Source organism: Anguilla rostrata, chromosome 18, assembly GCF_018555375.3.
Source record: "Anguilla rostrata isolate EN2019 chromosome 18, ASM1855537v3, whole genome shotgun sequence".
In the NCBI taxonomy this organism is placed as follows: Eukaryota; Metazoa; Chordata; class Actinopteri; order Anguilliformes; family Anguillidae; genus Anguilla; species Anguilla rostrata.
The window spans coordinates 7,746,113-7,765,734 of record NC_057950.1 but is presented as its reverse complement, the minus strand read 5'-3'; the positions used below and the strand labels follow the sequence as shown (position 1 = coordinate 7,765,734).

At 43.0% G+C, this 19,622-nt stretch overlaps 1 protein-coding gene across 1 annotated transcript; it reads right to left on the bottom strand.

Annotated features, from left to right (window-relative positions):
* Positions 1–4,815: 4,815 nt before the first annotated feature.
* On the bottom strand, positions 4,816–18,327 carry LOC135244651 (phosphatidylinositide phosphatase SAC2-like). The gene is made up of 6 exons (XM_064317115.1): positions 17,930–18,327; positions 13,594–13,674; positions 8,953–9,089; positions 6,916–7,044; positions 6,404–6,571; positions 4,816–6,075 (listed from the first exon to the last, which is right to left on the bottom strand). Exons 1-6 carry the CDS (start codon positions 18,024–18,026, stop codon positions 5,878–5,880), a joined length of 810 nt encoding a protein of 269 aa, XP_064173185.1. The 5' UTR covers positions 18,027–18,327; the 3' UTR covers positions 4,816–5,877.
* Between the last annotated feature and the right edge of the window lie 1,295 nt (positions 18,328–19,622).

The window sequence follows — 19,622 nt, the reverse complement described above, 5'->3', positions numbered from 1 at the left end:
CTTAAAACAAAATGTAATGTTAAAACACAGCTACCATGAACCAATGAAAGTACCAATATAATATTTTGACAATGTTATACGTTGTACTCCTAAACCTCTTGTATATGGGCATGCAAGTTATTAAAATATGGTCACCACAAACCAATGAAATGTCAGGTACTTATACTTGCATAATTTTCTTCAAATTTGAAAAGTTAGTAAATAAAATGCAGATGGATTCTAAAAAAAATAAAAAAAACTCAGCTTGGTTGGTACACATCTATCACGGTGTTTATATGGTGGCATGGACGTTAGAAGGCTCTTACCAGTGCTCATGGAAGTCGAAGGTCACATAGGTGAGGTTAGGATTGTTGTAAAGCAGCACTTGTTTGAGAAACGCATCTCCGATAATCTTTTCTCTCCCAGTTTGATCTATCAGGTTAATGATAACCTGTCAAAAATCAAAAACAGAATGTCAGAAATGGCTAATTAAATGACAAACATGTCCATGAAGTAGTCCCCTACCCACTTTCTCACTTTCTGTGGGTTTCTGAATTTACTGCATGTCAACAGCTCCATGATTGCTGATGAAACACAAAACTAAAAAAAATAAAATAAATAAAATTCCATCTCATCAAAATGCTATAAAATTATTTAATGTAATCCATGTTAACTTGTTTGAAAAATGATACATGCACAATTGTGAAAAGGGGTAAAGATATCGTACAGATTACTATGATTATTATAAATCCTACAGGTCCTCTTATTTGACTAAGTGTAAACATGCATTCCAGATGCAAGCATTTGTCAGGCTGGGTGAAAATACTTCTGTACTTAAAGACAGACGTGAGCCTGGAGAAACACACGTGCATACATGCATATTAATCCGGATGCCATTACTGGGTGGATCCCAAACTTGGGACGGATGGGGATAGCCATCCATCAAGACTGAACAGAATTGATATCGAACAGAATTATTCTCATGCTTTTATATTTGATTTATCAGCTTACTGATTCTGAACATCTATGCTCCAAAAACAAAACGAAAGCACTCCGTTAGATCAACGAGTGTGTGAGTTGAGGACAGAGTTCACTGCTAATCCAGGGTACAATCCAAAGGTATCCGGAAGATATAGTTTTAGATTTTCTTCACCCAAGTACATCCACCTGCATATGTTTATTTATGAGGGTAACTCACCTGCTTCTTGTAAATCTTTAACTGTTCTTCAAAGTGCGCGGCAAAGTAAGTAGCAGTCTCCTTCTCCCCTGGAGAAAGTGAGAAAGGCAAAACAACAGCATTGCCATTAATGGGAATTGTCATTTAGTTGGGTTCCAATGCCACCTGGTGCACAAGCTGTATCTGTAATAAAGAGGCCCACTAATACTACAGCTCCCCCTGGTGGCAGTTTGTGATTTGCATCCTTCATACTGAGGAAATAGAGATGAAGAAGAGGAACCTTCCTGATAGAGCTTGTGCAGCTACATTACCTGTGTTTATGTAGCAAAGAGCCCACATGAGCTGCACTGTTGTATACCAGGGCTGCCCAACCCTGTTCCTGGAGATCTACTGTCCGGTTAGGCTTTCACTTCAACCCTTGAATAAGGCGTGCTTTGTTAGGATTGGCGTGAAAACCCACAGGACGATAAATCTCCAGGAGCAGGGTTGGGCAGGCCTGCTCTACACAGTGTAGTCTATGACCTGACTTAACTGGGCCATGTTTGTTATGGGCCATATTTTATGGGGCTATACATGTTGAACCACGGGTACCGGAGAGCTTGAACTGTACGCACTGGTAACATTTGGTAATCATTACACAGCTACTGCAGTTAAGAATGTATTGCAAACGTCAGCAGTTCTGTGTTTTTTCCATTTTACTCAGACAGAGAAAGGAGGGATCCCAGTACAGAAAGAGCGACTGACGGTAATGTTTTTTACGGGTTGCCGCGGTAATGGCCGCGGCGTCTCCCAGGCCCCGCCCGCTCACCCTTCTCAAGCCGCGGGCGGGGGTTGTAGCGGTAGCCGGCCTGGCTCCAGAAGACGGGGACCGAGCCGCGGGTCTGGACGAAGGACAGCGTGTGGCTGTGCACGTGGATCTGCTGCTCCGTCTCCACGAAGTTGGCCACGCGGCCGTCCTGGTCCACGCCCCTGCGCTTGTACCGCATCCCTTCATCACACACACGCACACACACACACGCGCGCACTTTGTAAAAAAAAAATTTGCAAGGAGTTTTCCATCGATGAGACCAACTTGTTCCCCATGGCACTGGCTTTCCAACAACACCAAACATGACTACACTGCATATGGAAAACCTAAAGTTTACATAATGCTATTTCAGCTCAGTAGCAGCAGTATGATTGCATCTCTGCAGTATTGGGACAATAGCACTACTGGTCTATCAAACACTGCAGACGTCCTGTCAGCAGGATAAACATGGCCTCTTCTCCTTTGGCGGTCTGACAAGTGGCACACTTCTGTAAACCGCCCACTCAGCAGTGTATATTCACGCTCCATTTTGAAAGCTGTGTCTTGTGCAGAGCCTGACATTTTGAAAGGCCATGCAAAGCTTTCTGTGGGTTTTGATCTGTCAGAAGGAGAGGCGGTAGGCACTCATGCAACTAGCAGACTGGCTAACTGACCTTTATGTGATGACGGTGGGTGGCAATTTACCTACTACGTTAAATACATTTCTTTTAGGCTAAGGTGAAAAGGATGAAGCTTGTGGTGAGCTAGTTTCATTATTCTGTTAGGAGTCCACATGGTGTGTATTCAACATTAACAGCTTGCTAAAAACTGGCTCACACTTAAGTCACTAGCAAAAAATGATGTCGTCCACTAGTGGAGCATTATATCTGCTTTAGTGTTAGAAAAACCTGAAATTCTCGACTTGCAGCTAATTAGAAAAGCTGCACCTTGTGCAAACACTTTTGGCCTTGTCTCACTCAGAGAAACAAACCTTATAGGCTGGCCGCATGAGTATTACCTTTTGTTTTCAATATGTCTCTCTCTCTTTCATATAAACAGAAGAAATTGACCGACATTTACAGGTATTCACTGATTTTTGAAGGCTGTCACTAAAAAATAGTTGCCATCAAATGAATTTGAAGACATAAGCATGCATGCTTTTTAAAAAATTAGAGGTTTGCTATTAAGTGCACATTTAAATGACACGGTTAACATCCATAATTTAGTGCAGCCTTTGAAACCTCTAATGAAATTAATCTGATTGGCCCCTGCAGAAATATTATGCATCTGATTGGCCCTTGCTATAAAAGGATGTGTGCAACTAGACCGCTTTTTACAGGACAATGCGTGTGATTGGCCCCAGCTGTAATCATGCGTGTGATTGGCCCCTGCAGTAATATGATGCGTGCGACTGGTCCCTGTTATAATACGATGCGTGAGATTGGCCTCTGCTGTAATACCTTACGTGTGATTGGTCCCTGCTGTAATACCTGCGTGATTGTCCGCTTATCGATGCGTGGATTGGCCCCTGCTGTAATACCTTGCGTGCTATTGGTCCCTGCTGTAATACGCTGCATGTGATTGGTCCCTGTTGTAATACGATGCGTGGGATTGGCCCCTGCTGTAATACCTTGCGTGTGATTGGTCCCTGCTGTAATACACTGCATGTGATTGGTCCCTGTTATAATACGATGCGTGGGATTGGCCCCTGCTGTATACCTGCGGTGTGCTCCGCGTAATGAGAGGTCCACGTTGTAAGCGTGTGTGGATGCCGCTCCGCGCAGTGCGGCTCCGGAGATGGGGCCCGGGCTGACCCTGGTGAGCCTCGTTTCCCACCAGTGACTCCTGCACGGTGCCCTGATGCCTTGTCACCCAGAAGTTCACACCACTCCGATCTGCAGAAGCCCTTGTGGAGACCAACTACCAGAAGGCCACCTCCATTGGGGAAAAGCCAGACAAAATAGTGTCCCTTTCCAGTCAAACGACCGAGACCAAGGCCCTAATACAGACAGGCCAGACAGCATCACTCCATCTGCACGGTAATAAGCCAGATAAAACTGTGTCCTTTCCAGTCAAACTGCTGAGACCAAGGTCCCAGAACAGACCACCTGCAGAACAGAGGGACTTCAGAAGAGCCAGACAGCATCCCTCCATCCCCACGGTAACCAGCCAGAGGGTCGTCAAGGAGGGCTATATCTGTTCCTGGATTCCAGGCCAACTTCTGCTCTTAATTATTTAATTAGCCCAATCATCCACATGGACTGATATTTTGGCTGAAAGGTATTGACTAGCCCATGATCCCCAGCGATAATCGTTTTTCTGTCTTTTATGAATGTTTTATGTTATCTTAGTAGCCTGCTTGTGTACAAGTTAATTAACCTTCTGAGCCAGGGTATTGCAAAACCTGCACAACAATTCTACACACATACCACCTCAGGACGCTCACCCATGCATTGGAGAGATCAGAGCCTTCACCAGTTTGGCCATCAAAGAATGCACAACATTCTCATTTTACACTGACCATACATTAAAAGTAATTGGCTAGTTCGCAGCTAAAACTCTGTAAGTCCATCAAAAGTACATGCCTTCCTGCTTTTTGAATTCAACAAAACTGAAGAATTTGTTAATCCTTACAAAGTTACCTTTAGGAAACCATATCTGATCAGAGTCGTGTTGACAGGCACATGCAGGTGGCAAGCAATAACTGATTGCTTTAACACACTTTGCTGTATTACTGTTGTGTGTGTATGTGTGTGTGTTCAATCTAGGGGGGAAGAGTTTAAGCCAACTGTTCTATTCTCACTTTAAAATGATTTAGCTCAATGCGACAGTACATGGACCTACACATACATTTCACTAAAACTTGCCCTGAATATTGGCGGGGGGGGGGGGGGCCTCAAATGAAATTATTTAAAGGTCGCCCGACTCACTTGGTACCAGTGCTCCTATATGTCTTTTGTGATTAAAAAAAAAAAAAAACACATCATATAACTGAGTTTCCTAAATAAGTTACAGAAGAGGTAACGAGCGAGAAGTAAGAATTCCCCTTTATCTCAGCACCCTCTGCAGCGTGACTAATGAAACAGAAAGCCTTTGTGGGAAAGCGTGAGTCAGTGCAGAGAAGCCGTTCCGGCAGCAAGAGTCCCTCCCAGCCACATCCTGTTTTTTTTTGACACCATGTGGCAGACATACCCAACTAAAAACCATTCCCCAAACACTAAAAAAGCAGCTGTGCACTGTATCTCCTAAACTGACTTAGACAGAACACTCGGGCAGCTGTTTCTTGCAGATTAGCATTAATTCCTGAGTATATGTGGGGAACTGTCATATGGAGTCTCCGTACTGCTGCGATATTGTAGATATTACAGAACATTAATCAGGATGAAATGAGCAAATACTGAGCACCCGTTAGAAAAATGTCAGCCAATATCAGCCAATGACGTTCGCACTTATCATTTTGTGGGTCCAATTATATGTTGTGACTCTTATATGAAAGCCTTTGTGGGCGACATAGCTCAGGAGGTAAGAGTGGTTGTCTAGCAGTCGGAGGGTTGCCGGTTTGATCCCCCGCCCTGGGCATGTCGAAGTGTCCCTGAGCAAGACACCTAACCCCTAATTGCTCTGGTGAATGCGAGGCATCAATTGTAAAGCGCTTTGGATAAAAGCGCTATATAAATGCAGTCCATTTATATGCAGGTGCAATGACCTTCGAGAATGGTCATGTCATTTTTGGCAGTGATTATATCAGCCTCACTGGTGAAACTACAAATACTGCAGAGACGGTAGAATCTCTGTGGTCACAAATGGGAGATCCCCTCACCCTGCATAAAAAATCCAATAATAACATACAGGAAACCCATTTATTTCCACCAAGAACACTGCAACAAACTCTTGCGGTTTCTGTGCGTTTTCAAGGACTGTTGTGGGGGCCAGTTCACAGAGGGATTCTGAAGGGATGCTCAGAAGACATTATCACACAGGAATCCTGCTGAAATTGTCCCATTCGGAATTTAATGGGACTTTTCCAAAAGGGTATCGGAGAAGAGACCATCTCATAGGGTTCCCAACAGCTTACCTGCAGGTTAATGAGGTCCTGTATCATGTACTTGTTCCAGAAAAACCGGTCATCAACCTTGAAGAGGGACAGAAAGGGTTTATTCCCATTTATACTTTACAAGTTCAGAATGCAATAATGACTAAAATGATGTCACATCCTGGAATATAATTCACTGTAGATACAATTATCACGGTGTTTTACTGAACTGTAAATCACTGTAAACATACAGCATGCTGTTTTAACTGACCTATGGTTCCCTGTAAATGACTAGCACGGTATTTAACAGAACAGTGATTCACTGTAAACACAACAAGTACGCTGTTCAATACTGCTCAAACGGTTCATATCAGACAGTGCTGTAGTTATATTTTCAGCGCAGGGCGTTAGCGAGATGATTCCTCACCCGTTGCCAGAGAGGCAGGCTGGTGTTCTGTGCGTCTCCCTGTCTCTGGACAGTATTAGTCAGGTCATAGGTCACACTGTAGTAGAACGAATCAGAGTCCATGAATATCTTCAACAGCTCGTCGAGCAACCGCTTCTCAAGCCGTTCCTTCTCCTTGTTCTCCTTTACCTAGAGGACAGGAAGTAAGGAAGTAGTATTTGTTGTTTTGCTCCAGCAGGAGACCCGAACCAAACTGTGGGCGGTAAATCGAATGGTTTGGTGTTTATAAAACAACCTGTTGCATCGATAATCCAGTACATTAAAACCGGAATTTCCAGGACTTAAATATTACAATGAAATGATATGATAAAAAAAAAATAAAAAAATGATAACAATGAAAAAAAATTCTAAGTACTGGAAATATTTCCATTCATGTTCTATTATCTTTGGCATAATACTGGGTGTGGAGACCTACAAGGGTGCTTGCTATTATCTCTGTGAGGCGTATTAAGAAAACAGATGAAACCAGCTACCTTTTTCTTGATGGGCACGGCAACGTTTGACTTGATCTGACTGAAAGTTTTCAGCAGGAACTTGGACTCATCGGGGGACTGTGAGATCTTCTCCGGTTTGTTGATACCGAAGTGGTGCTTCTTACATAGCTGAGGAAAGAAAACTTAAATGAGAATTCAAAGTAACTTCAAAGTACCATAGCACCGAATGGTACTGCGTGCAACGGTACAGAACCTAGATTAGAAACAGCCTTTGCCTGACACGGAGGCAAGGCATTCAGCTGAATGCAAAGGCATGCAAAACAAACGGTTAAAAGCACACCCCTGGATACAAAGAACAGTTAACATTCCCTCATAAAAGAGGAGGGGCCAGGATCATTTTGACTCATGGATGTTTTTCCTCCACATCAGCCTCTTGTAGCTCCCACAAAGCACCCCTTGGCCTCACAGCGGTTACCGTTACCAGTGGTTACAGTTACCAGTTTTTTCCACTAAGCTGGCAAGTATGACCGTTGTGAGAAGAAAGGCGCTACTGAGAAAAACAGCTAAAATCCAGAATGATGTTGATGTTTGCAGCCAAGCCCAACCCTGCTCCTGGAGATCTACAATCCTGTAGGTTCTCACTCCAGCCCTAACAGAACACACCCTCGTTCAACAGCCGGAGACCCATTTAGTTGAGCTGTTAATTAGTAAACCCTGCAATCACAACGGCCCTTTCTGGAAAAGACAGAGGACCCCTGCAGAGCGTTTTCTCCCTTATGAATCTCCAAACCACCCATATTGCCACACCCTTAACCATTATGAGTCATAGTAGGGAAGTTAAGCCCAATTCTATTGTTCTGCAACTTGCATAACCTAGAGCAATTACACAGATAACATTCACATCACCTTCTTAAATTATATTTCCCAATCACTATATAATAAATTATCAAGAGGTTTACAATATGATATCATATTAATGTTTGCACTTAATTTTAATTGATTTTGATAAATGGCTTGGTGATCTTACAGGGAACTGGCTTTAAATCTTGCACACAGGTTCTCATTTGGGCATGCTTTGAGTTTGAAGTTTAAAATTCATAGCACAGTGGCCGTACTGAATATGGCAAGTGAAGGTGGATGAAAGTGGGTTTTGATTGTTTACCTTTTGCATAAATCAGCAAAGTGCAAGCACGTGCGCAAGTGCACCCCACACACACACACACACACACACACACTTCCAACCCCAACCCCTAAGGAAAGCTAAGTGCTGTAGCCGAATGCAAATGTTTCCCCATGGTGGAATTCTGTTGGAAGCTAGTGATTCTGGAATGTGTACACACACGCAGCATTCCTGCCATTACCTTCTCATGAGAACATGAAAATATTTCATGCAGAGAAAACCCCACTCGGCCAATCTAAGCTCCTCAAATGCATCACCTTGGTGCAAGCTGAGGACTGAAGCATTTGGTTGGTTTTGTAAACGTTTTGGTTTTTGGTAAAATACAGAGACCAGACAATGTAAAATTATACTATAGCTTTTAACCATGACCAAGTAAAATGCCAGTTAGTAGTCAACAGCAGTATTTACCAACATTTGGCTGAAGGGCTGGTGTAATCTCTTTTGGTGTCTGGAATTGAAAGCTTGTCTGTGGCATTTCTTAGGGAAGTTTGTGTAGTGTGGAATAATACTGGGTTCACCTAATCTCACTCCAGGCCCAACGCACTGCATTTTAGCACTGTCTAGTACTGCAGGATTCCTCATATACCCTCCACTCAGCAGCAAGGCCTCACAACTTCCATGTGATTTTCAGAAACAGAAGCTGCATGACTTTGGCTGCTGATTGGCTGTCTTATCAACACCCTGCAGATATCGCAGGTGATGTTTTTTCTCTTTTTCCTGGAAGCTTTCTTCGCGCGGCCTCTGAAGTCTGGATGTTTACTAGCGCATCAGGTAAAGATGAAAGAAAGCCAATATGCCCCACGACAGCGATGATTGTTATTATGCTTTTAAAAATAAAAAAAGTCGATAATCGTGGATATGGTCCATCGCCCGGCCCCGGATTTTGCATGACTCACCTCCAGCTCCAGGTCCTGGGGCTCGTCCTCTGACAGCGGGATGACTGTGATCTTGGTTATCTTGTACACACTGTGGTCACCGGGCAGTTTGCCCACCAGGGCTTTCTGTCTAATCATTATCAGGCCCAGAGGGAGATCTGCAGACGGAACAAACAAGGCTTCAATCGTTCGTGGAAGCACAATTCCAGAGCCAAATCAGTTTTATCCAGCTGTTTTTATGTTTTTTTTTTTGTTTTTTTCCCCCCCACTTCCTGCAATTCAGAACCGTTAGCCTTGTGGAAAACACTCCAATACTCAAGGCTGGCACACCCTTAATATTTGCTTCCGTTTCAGAACTTTGGGATTACTGTTAACATAATTAGCAGAGGAAAGGGTGTGCCAGGAGACTTGTTAAGAAGGGATGGTGAATATATACCATGGGGCACACGATTGGTATTCTTCAGAGTTTTTACACCACTTAGCAAAGGTATTGGTGACATACCTCAAAAACTCACTAAATGTGTCATGGTTGAATAGGCGGGGTGAGCTGCATTTGATGATGCCCCAGAGGTCACGTTTCTGCAGCAAAATCCACTGTGTAGCAAAAGGCACGTTCACGCTACTCCACATGCTCTTGTGAACTATTTTACGCCCTACGGGCCACACAGTACTACAGGAGAGACAGTGACTATACTAAACACGACAGACCACACAGTACTATGCCGAATTGCTATTCTGGATTAATCGACTCCATTCTTGCCCCTTAAAGCAGGGCTGCCCAACCCTGTTCCTGCAGATCTACCATCCCATAGGTTGTCATTTCAGCCCTAACTTGGCACACCTGATTCTACTATTTAACAGCCCAACAAGCTCTCTAGTTGTTGAATGAGGTGTGCTTTGTTACAGTTGGAAAGGAAAACCCACAGGATGGTAGAACAGGTTTCGCAAACCACAGATATACATTATTGGGTTAATTAAACAATTAAGAGCAGAAGCTGAAATCTGGAAACAGATGCAAGTACAACAGAGCTGCCAGCTCCTTCTCAGAAAGAAATGGCTTCCCTGCTTCACATTTGTAGCTAGAAGCCGCTAGATGATGTCATACGTTCATTCATGTATTTGAGGGACATCAATTTTGCTGTTGCGCTAATATGCATATACATCCACTGCACATTACATTCCCATTGCCCATGAGATGGTGCCGGCTGGTGTTCAGACTGACTTAAACAAAATGCTATTAACAGACAAATGTAAGCAATACGGAAGGCCTAGACAAACGAAAGGAGTGAGTGAGTGAAAAACATCAGCTACGGCTGACAGGAAAACAGACACAGCTAGCTGGGGCCGGCTGTAGCCCTCCCCCTTCCACACTGTGAGCCCCCACCCCCCACCTCACAGGGCGGGCACGCTGTGTACCCCCCCCCCCCCCCTTAAAAAGAGGGACAGCGGGGGGGCTGGGATAAATTTTGGCTGCCTGGTGGTGACAGCTCTCTAAGCAGCTGAGGATGACAGCTCTCTCTCAGTCCTCTCCTCTCATTCGTGGCACCCGTCACCATGGAGCGTGCAGAAGACCTCAGCGCTCTGACGCTGGGAAAGGCTGCAGGACCTGTCGCTGGCCACTTCCGAGCAGCGGTTCCCAAACGTCTCCTCGGACACGCCCAGCCGGATCCAGGTGTTTGACGCTTTCCACCTCAAGAATATCCACAAGTATCTGAGTCTGAAGGACAGCACCCCTCAGGTTAACAATCGTAAGAACAGAGCCATATTCATAAACCGTCAAAATAGCCGACATCCAAAGCAAGGAAGATAACGCAGTCACGTGAACCTAGATCAAAGGTGTCGAGACTCCAGCTGACTGAAAGGAAACCACAAAAACATGCAGACACTGTAGCGCCTTTGGGTTTCAGTTTGACACCCCTGATTTAGATTAACGATACTAAAAGGTGCAGCGACGTTAATCTGGAACTTTTGAAAAAATAAGGACAGAATAAGAAGAAGCACTCTCTACAAAATTGGAAAAATAAGGTAGGAATTTGGAACTTCTGCTGACACTCCACGGACCTCTCTATGATCAACAAATGGAACAGCACTGACGGTGTTAGAATCCCCGATGTAACTTAGCAACCAAACGATGTCACATAAGAATGTCCCAATTGACTTTTATATCCATGCACCCTCATGGTGAGAGCATGGGCACATCTGTGCGCCCTCAGAAGTGCATCACCAAACCGTGGACTTGAGGCAGAAGCACTAAGAACAGGGTGACAAACCCAGGTCCTGGAGGGCCACAGCGGTCTGAGGGTTCTTGTGGTTTCCTTTTCATCAGCAACTAATTTTAGGTCTCGGAAACAAGATGTTCAGACTCTTTAGCCAATCAGTCACTTGAATTAATCATGCAAGTGTGGAAACAGAAAACCAGCAGACACTACGGCCTACCAGGACACCGCCGACTTAAAGAACAGGGGACAAGGCCAGTGTCCCAAAGGGACCTTTTTGAATTTGAAAGCTTGATGGTTAGCACTACACAAACTGGCAATGCAAACCGGGGAAGGAGGGGCATTATTTAGAAAACAATGGCCCACCAAGACACAGCACACCCTGCCCAACAGGCCCACAGAATGCATTCCGTGGCGATTTTCAAACATGCCTGTGAGCATGAAGGCATTTTCCTGCCTAGACTATAAATAACCTAATACATAAATCAACAAATGCAAAAATGAATAGATAAATTACATAATAAATTGAAGCACACGCCACACCTCACTAGGTTAACTGTACGCGAAACTGGAATGGAAATCTGCAGCGTTGGCCTGACCTCACAAGTGCCGTTCTCCACATCCAAGGGCCTACTAGCTGCAAGACCAAATATGGAGCACACATTATCAGAGCTGTTAGCGACAGAGTGCTTCTGTGAGTGGGCGGAGCCCGTGAGAATTCATGGAATGCTTTCTTTTTTTTAAAACCAAGAAACAGTTCAACATTTAACAATGAGTACGAAGTCAATGTAAAAAGCCAAACATGCCTTTTTACGGGCATTTAGCAGACGTTTAGCAAGCTCTCTTATCCAGAGAGACTTAAACAGCTTTCTCTTATTTGTTAATAAAGCATCCATTTATACAGTTGGATATTTTTACTGAAGCACCCAGCTCAGGGGGACAACAGCAGTGTTCGACCTGGGAATCAAACCTGTAACCTTTTGGTTACAAGCCCAGTTCTCTAATTATTATACCACAGTGCTTGTTAATCTGGTAATCTGAAAAATAATTTGGTTATCTGAAATAGGGTGCAACTTTCATCAAGGGTAAACTTAAATTTAACCTCAAAATCCATTGAGGTTGTTAAATGTAAAAAACTGATTGTGAATTACACTAGTCAGGTTAGTTTAAAGCGCAGATGTCACCAAAATGACAATAACACACACTTCGGCTCTGTATAGTGACTTAAAAATTAACATAATATTATTTCTGCAGCTTATAAAAATCAAGCCATTCCAGAAAGATCCAAAAGAAAAACAGGAACGTTTCTGACAACAGCAGTCATACACACTGGACTCACGAAGTGCCAGCTGTCCAAGGATTTGTGCATGCAAATACTGGAGGTTTTTAATCTAGCAACAACTACATCCACTGAAAAGGGACACCGGTTTATTGTATTACCACAGCAGAATCCTGACATAAAAATAATCTGCACAGTTTAATCTACAAACGAACAGTGTTTATCATTTACAAGTAGCAATTCTGCTAGTGACCAGTACGCCTCTTCGGTTGGCTATGGCTCTCCTGACAAAGGCTACTCCTGAACTGCTTCATTTCCTACTCTTCCGGTCACAATAAAGGTTTTTAACCCTAAAGGGGTCAAAAATCGTACACCTTAAAAGGCGTACAATCACAAATATCAGATTAGAATGTTCATAACTGAACATTGTAATACTGACGTAACAAGTCTCTACTGGTAACTGAAAGTAATGGAGTTCTAGAACACTCAGATCAAATTTTAAGAAGAAAAAAAAAACATTCCAAAAAATAGACTCTTCAAAGGGTTAAAATTATGATTCCACTGGGCTGCCTGGATCTATAGGATTCTCTCTGCACTCTGGCTTATTCTGATCAAATAAAGGGCAGCTTATCACTTAGTAGAAAAGACACAGAAGACTGTGAAAACGCTGATCCTCATGAGACACAGCCATTTTGTTTCGAGCCTGATTGCAATGCGGTTACCGCTGGCAATGGACGGAATGCGGGGAGAACAGCTCGGTACACACGGGCTGCCATGCCAGCTGGTGCACAGGTATGCCAAATGGCCATGATTTATAGCGGCCTAGGGCCCCCAAAACCACCCCGCCCCCCACATCACAGAACTGTTAGGCACCCGCTATACCTCAAGAAAAATATCCGTACAGGTACAGCTTGTTACCATACACAGAACTGCAAATAACACCAAATGTTTACAACAATGATTTTATTCTTATAAATCAGCAAATTATTACATGAATATCTAACATAACAGGAGAGAGAACTAATGTTCTGCTAGATATATAATTTTGTAATTTACTGATACTACAAATAGAATTTTTTTTTAAACATATTTTGAATAATACTGTGCAAATATACAGCTGTCCATCTCGTCAGAGAAGTAGAATGACTTCATCATCATTTGACTTACCGGCATGAAGCTGTATCTTCCCAATTACTCCCTCCACCAGCCCTAGGCACACTGGGTTCCATGCCAACAGGAGATCTGTAGCTGCAAGACACACAGAGATTGAGATCTACAGCCTGCTGAGAGCCAAACACCTGCCCCATTCACCTTGGTAACCAGACGGCCTGTCCATCACAGGCATTAAATCTTCACAAGTGCGATTCGTGGGAAGCGTGCATTCAAGCAGCACAAATGTTGCATTACGGAAACTCTAGCGTTTAAATGAGGTGTCATTTACTGAAATGTCTTTCTTCTGTAGTTCCTACTTGTCAGGGTTCTTCAAACGAGTGTGTGTAAGGTCGGTTTTTTGCATGTTTTGCATGCGTTGAACGCCAGACCGCTAACTAACAAATTTGAGCATCACTCCAGGAGGTTGCCAACTTGCTAAACTGGTATGATAGTGTTCATACAAAATTTTGATTAATTCCCTAAACTCAGTCTCCCCAGTCTCTCACTGATTAATAATGTATCCTGTAATGCACAGTTCTGCTTTTGTGCATGCAATTTGTATATGAACTTCACTGTGTATACTGCTAATTGCAGTTGGTGGTTTCCATGGCATTATGTATTTCAAATAGTACTGTAGCCTATGCCTACTGGTGCTTCTGACTCATCATGGCTTAACTGTTCTCCCAGCAAAACAGCACCTCACAGAAAACTTTTTAAATACTGTGACAATCGACATTTTACATAAGATTTGTAACCGTTGTGCTCCAAGCTAGTGGCATTAGACACAAATACTTTCATTTTCGAAATCCTCAGATATCGAGAAGCCGTTCACACAGAAATACGTGCAGCTTCCACATCTCTATGTGTCGTAGTAATGAATGCAAGAATGTGCAGAATACTGATATGCAGCTTCAAAAATATACAATCGACAGATATGGAAAATATATATACATCCTGAAAAGACTCATTCATTGAATCAGATGAGGAGCTCCATATGATTGTAATGCACAAGATTCCTGGTCAAGGTTTCTGCATTCCTGACTGAGCACTTATTGCAGAACTGACAGGGCTAGAAAATGGCTGAAGCTGAGGTAGCTTGGAATGACCCTACAGCATTTTTTCAGTAGCATTAGCAGCATGGTAAGGTCTTTACTGCGCACAGCACCATGCAATAAGCTATGCGCCATAAGCCTGCACATTGGACCCCTGTAGACCCGACATACTGGATTATTCAACATCATTTGGCCAGGAATGCATTCTTGCTAATGCAGGCTAACAGCTCAAAGGGTAATTCCTCCGCAAGAATGATGTTGCACATTTCATAACAATTAAGAGATACATTAAAATGACAGGAATGTAAATTGCAAATTCTTAAGACACACATTTGGACACACAATAGCCATTACTGAGCCAGCTGTACGCTTTCCTCCCCACCCCCAGGACCGCCACTTCCGGACGCTTCATACAATCCGCCCTGAACTGATCAGATTGGCTGATATTTGATCTGACTGCGTTTCCTGCCGTTGTTCCAGTGTGAACCCACGCCCTGAGCCAGCCAGAGGAGGATGGGCTCCACCTACCGAGTCTGCTTCCTCCCAAAAACTATTCCTGCACACCTTCCAGGGAGTTTATCCTAGCCTGGATCCCCTCTCTGTGGGGGTTTTATGTCAGGGCATACTGTATACTGCGGTGATGAATTCTTTGTATAAATAAAACTGGACTGGTTGATTGATGCTGACGTTGCCCTTGTAATCAGACTGAAATATCAAGTGATAAAATGTCCCTGCTGACTGGGAGATGCAGTAGACTGAACGCTGCGTGAGTTGCCATTGGGAGGGAAATGTGTGCGGCGTGCTGAACACCGAAGGGTAGATAAACTACACTGTCTTGCAACACTGCACTGTTGTCATAAGCACAACTGAGTTACGCTAAGTAGGGCAACTGATAAACTTAAGCCATTAAACTAGATCACCAGGAGCTCACAGATGGACCCAGATCACCAGGAGCTCACAGATGGACCCAGATCACCAGGAGCTCACAGATGGACCCAGATCACCAAGAGCTCACAGATGGAGTCAGAACACCAGCAGCTCACAGATGGAGTCAGATCACCAGGAGCTCACAGATGGAGTCAGAACACCAGGAGCTCACAGATGGACCCAGATCACCAGGAGCTCACAGATGGACCCAGATCACCAGGAGCTCACAGATGGACCCAGATCACCAGGAGCTCACAGATAGAGCTGGGCCACCAAGTGCTCACAGAAGGAGCCGGTCTACCAGGAGTTCACAGAGAGAAGTAGCCAGGCTACAGAGAGAATTGTGGGTAATAACAGTTTTGACTGTCCCTCCAGGAACTGACAGGGAGCCAACAGGGTGACCAAAACAGCTGTATTCAGGACACACAGCAGTATGTGGACAGGCTGTAATGTTTTTGATAGAGTGTGATGAACAGCCAGAGAGGTGGTACTGGAGTAACTCACCGTCAATGAGACGAGGACATGAACCTGTTTTTCCACGTCAGAAAAAAATGAGGTATGACCGGGTTTACAAAACGTTTCGCGGATATTTAAAGCAGACCTTAGTGTTACACATAAGGCAGTTTGTGATCAAAAAGGACTCCCAGGTCTTAAGCCACTGAATTACGACCAATACCAATTCCAGTATCAATCTCATCATTGACCAGGTGTAAAAAGTTTGAAAACACAGCGTACAATGACAAGGTAAAAAAAAAAAACGTTAAAAAAAAAAACGTGGCTAGCAAAGGAAATATTGTGTTATTGAACTCACCAACCACTTTTTAAACATCTGCACGACAATATTTAGGATTTTCCCTCTGGCAATGAAAATAGAACTGAGTTTCAGAGCGCACATGCGCACAAGTCCCAGTTTGCATACTGTACTGGCAGACACACACGGGAAAATATGTACACAGACATACCTACATAGGCAAACACACAGGAGAACTTTGAGACAAAATTATTTTGAACCAGTGACACTTTTACAGGCTTCATTTGCTGAATCAGATCCGGATTACAAGATTGCTGACTTGTTTGTAGTCCTGCAGATTTGCAACGGTTTAAGAATACTCTCAGCAATAAATGTTCTTAGCCAGTAATTATTTATAATGCTTAGCCAATGTATTGTATATTTGAATAGGACATGTTCGCAGCACCCCAGTGTGTTTCATTTCTTGCTGACAGAATCAAGGCACGAACAGAGATATGACTCACAAGCCGAGAACCGAGTCAGAGCCCATGGAGTCTGTGTTCCGCGGCATCTTTAACGATAAAGACTAGATGAAAACGTCATTGGGGAATATAAAATTCCAGCCAATTTAAAAACAGGCTTTAACATAGAAAATACCTCTCCTACAGCTGGTGCACTGTCAAATGTAGTTCTATTCTAAATGAAAACACGTCACATCAATACTTTGTAGAAGCTAAATTAACTTGTAATGATATGGCTTGTGCATTGGATGCGTAGCTGAATGCAAAACACGGAAAATTTGGCATCGGCCGCTCAACTGACTATGACAACATCAACATGTCATGTCATGACGAACAGACATTGCATCGTTACTCTACCGAGCCACTCTCCTATAATTTACAAAACTGTAAAAACAAAAAAAGGCCCAAACAGAAATATTGCCAATTTCGGTTGTTGTTTGTTTGTTGGGTTGGTACTGTGGATACAGTCAGACTTCTCAATTCTTAAATGTTATTTTGTCAGTATAAATATGACATTGGTTACATTTCTGGTTAAAGCAGAACCGATACAATGTTTCACTTTCATCCGCAAGCAAACGTTCCTCTTCATCTCACTTCCCAAATTCCCTTTTCAAGAACGAACAATGCGGCGTGTGTATACATGTTCCACCTCTCATGACAACTCTACAACTAACCTTCCCCAGAAAGTAGGACACGGGCTGCGAGGGGCATGCCTCAGTTAGATGGCGTAAGCAAGCATCTTCGGAAAAAAAACAGTAAAGTTCGAGCAAGTAACAGCAATTCAATGTCATCTCAACTATGTTACACGGGCGATGTAATTAAGCCGAACAGTTTATTATAGGTATATAATGCAGGATTAAGACCATTTTGGCTACCGTGAAACTGAAAACGCGGTATTGTCGTGCGAAACACTCCACAACAAGGGCTAGCTTCCTAGCAACTTTGGTTAGTCCATTCATTTACACAAACACCTTGCTTAGGCCCGTCTTCGTTTATCGAGTCATCTTATTATCGAAAGATAACTGTCTTAAGATGGATGTTGGAAAACGATAATATATCGCTAGCTAATGACAGAAGGAATAAAACGGAATATGCATAATTTATTTGGCTGGACATCTTACCGGGTCTGAATTCCATTGTCCCATCATTTCGGCTACACCACAGCGCTTTCTCTCCGCTCTGGAGGATATAATGATCTTTGGCTTGGAATAGCTCCATTTCGGCCACTGATGATAGTTAACTTACTGTAGCCTATGCAAATATATATTCCGAACCGGACAGACGGCTCAATTTTCCATCGTGTTTGGTCTTTCTCGGTTTTTGTCGATATTTTTTAAATTTAGTTGTTATCTAGCAGGCTACTTTTGAAGCCCATTTACATTACAAAGGTAAAATCTCCTTTTTCAGCAGCATTTTTCACACGATCATTTGAAAATACCCTTCTGTTGACTTCCTGTCAGTTCGTGCGAACCAGTGGTGCGAATAGACCGACTGAATCAATTTCCTGCACAGCCAATAACATGTGACTTCACTCGTCATCCTAAACATGTGTCTCTTAAAGTGACCCATCTTGAGTATAAACATGGATGGATGTTTAAAAGCAGCTGATTTGATCTCAGAAACATTTCACATTGCGAATGGCACTCCTATAGGTGTACTCGGAACAATTTTAATTACTGATATTATACGGAGCGGGAAAATTACCGTTGGCTACTCAGCAGCTGGCCTCTGTATAATACCAGGGCAACCGCTGATTTTATTCATTGCAATAGCGTTTATATAATACATGCACTTGCCTATACAGTCTATTAGAAAATAGTCATTGTAATCCAGATTGTCAAAGTAATTGTCGACCCTAAATATAAGTCTTGTTGAATACCTAATATGCCCTGAACCAATTATGTTTGCGTAATGGAACGTCCAACAGGCCTTGTGATTTCATCTTAAATGTAGTCAGAAATCTTGACTGAGAATGGATTATTTATTATCTAAAATCGAATCAACCGAATATGGTATCTAATATTTTTTTCCAGATACATACTTCAGCTATTGAATTTCCAAAGAGAGTAACACCTAAACAGAGGTGACAAAACCGGTCCAAGTTCCAAAATCTATCCGGGTTGCGCAACAATGGGTGTGTTCGATTCACACCTAGGGACGGTATTTAATTTAAATGAGTCAACCAATAGAAGCATGATTGATAAAACTTAAAATACTTCAAATTTGACTTTCAGTTTTTGGTTTGACGACTGTGCATAGTTTGTGTCAAAATGAAAACGCAATGGTAAATTATACTTCCTCCTGGCTGATGTATTATGCTAATTAGAAAATTCAGTTGACTGGAACAACACATTGAGATATTTATTTTCTGAACCTGGATTCTGCACCTCTGTTGTAAATATAGTTATGTGAAAGCTGAGTGGTTCCCAAACCACTCGATCTTTCCGAGTTTGAAAACCACTCTATATGAAGAGCTGGTAGGTCTTGGTGGTCAGAAAAACCACAGGAATGTAAGCAAACTGTCAAGAGGGCAAAGTGATGTTGGTATGGCATAGTCATATTTAACTTAGCATTACGTGAAGTGGTGTGGTAATCCCTGACATACTGCTAACAAAAGAATCATCCAGATGAAACCTTAACTTCATTGATCCTCTTTATTTTCGGCATGAGACGACACAAAACTCCACCTACAGAAAAGGTTCTTTTTTCTCGCAGACAGAGATAGGGATTGTGCAGGCCACTATAGATATACTGTAAGTGCATACCGAAGGTAATTGGAACAACCACAAAACACAGGTCCTATAAGGTACAATA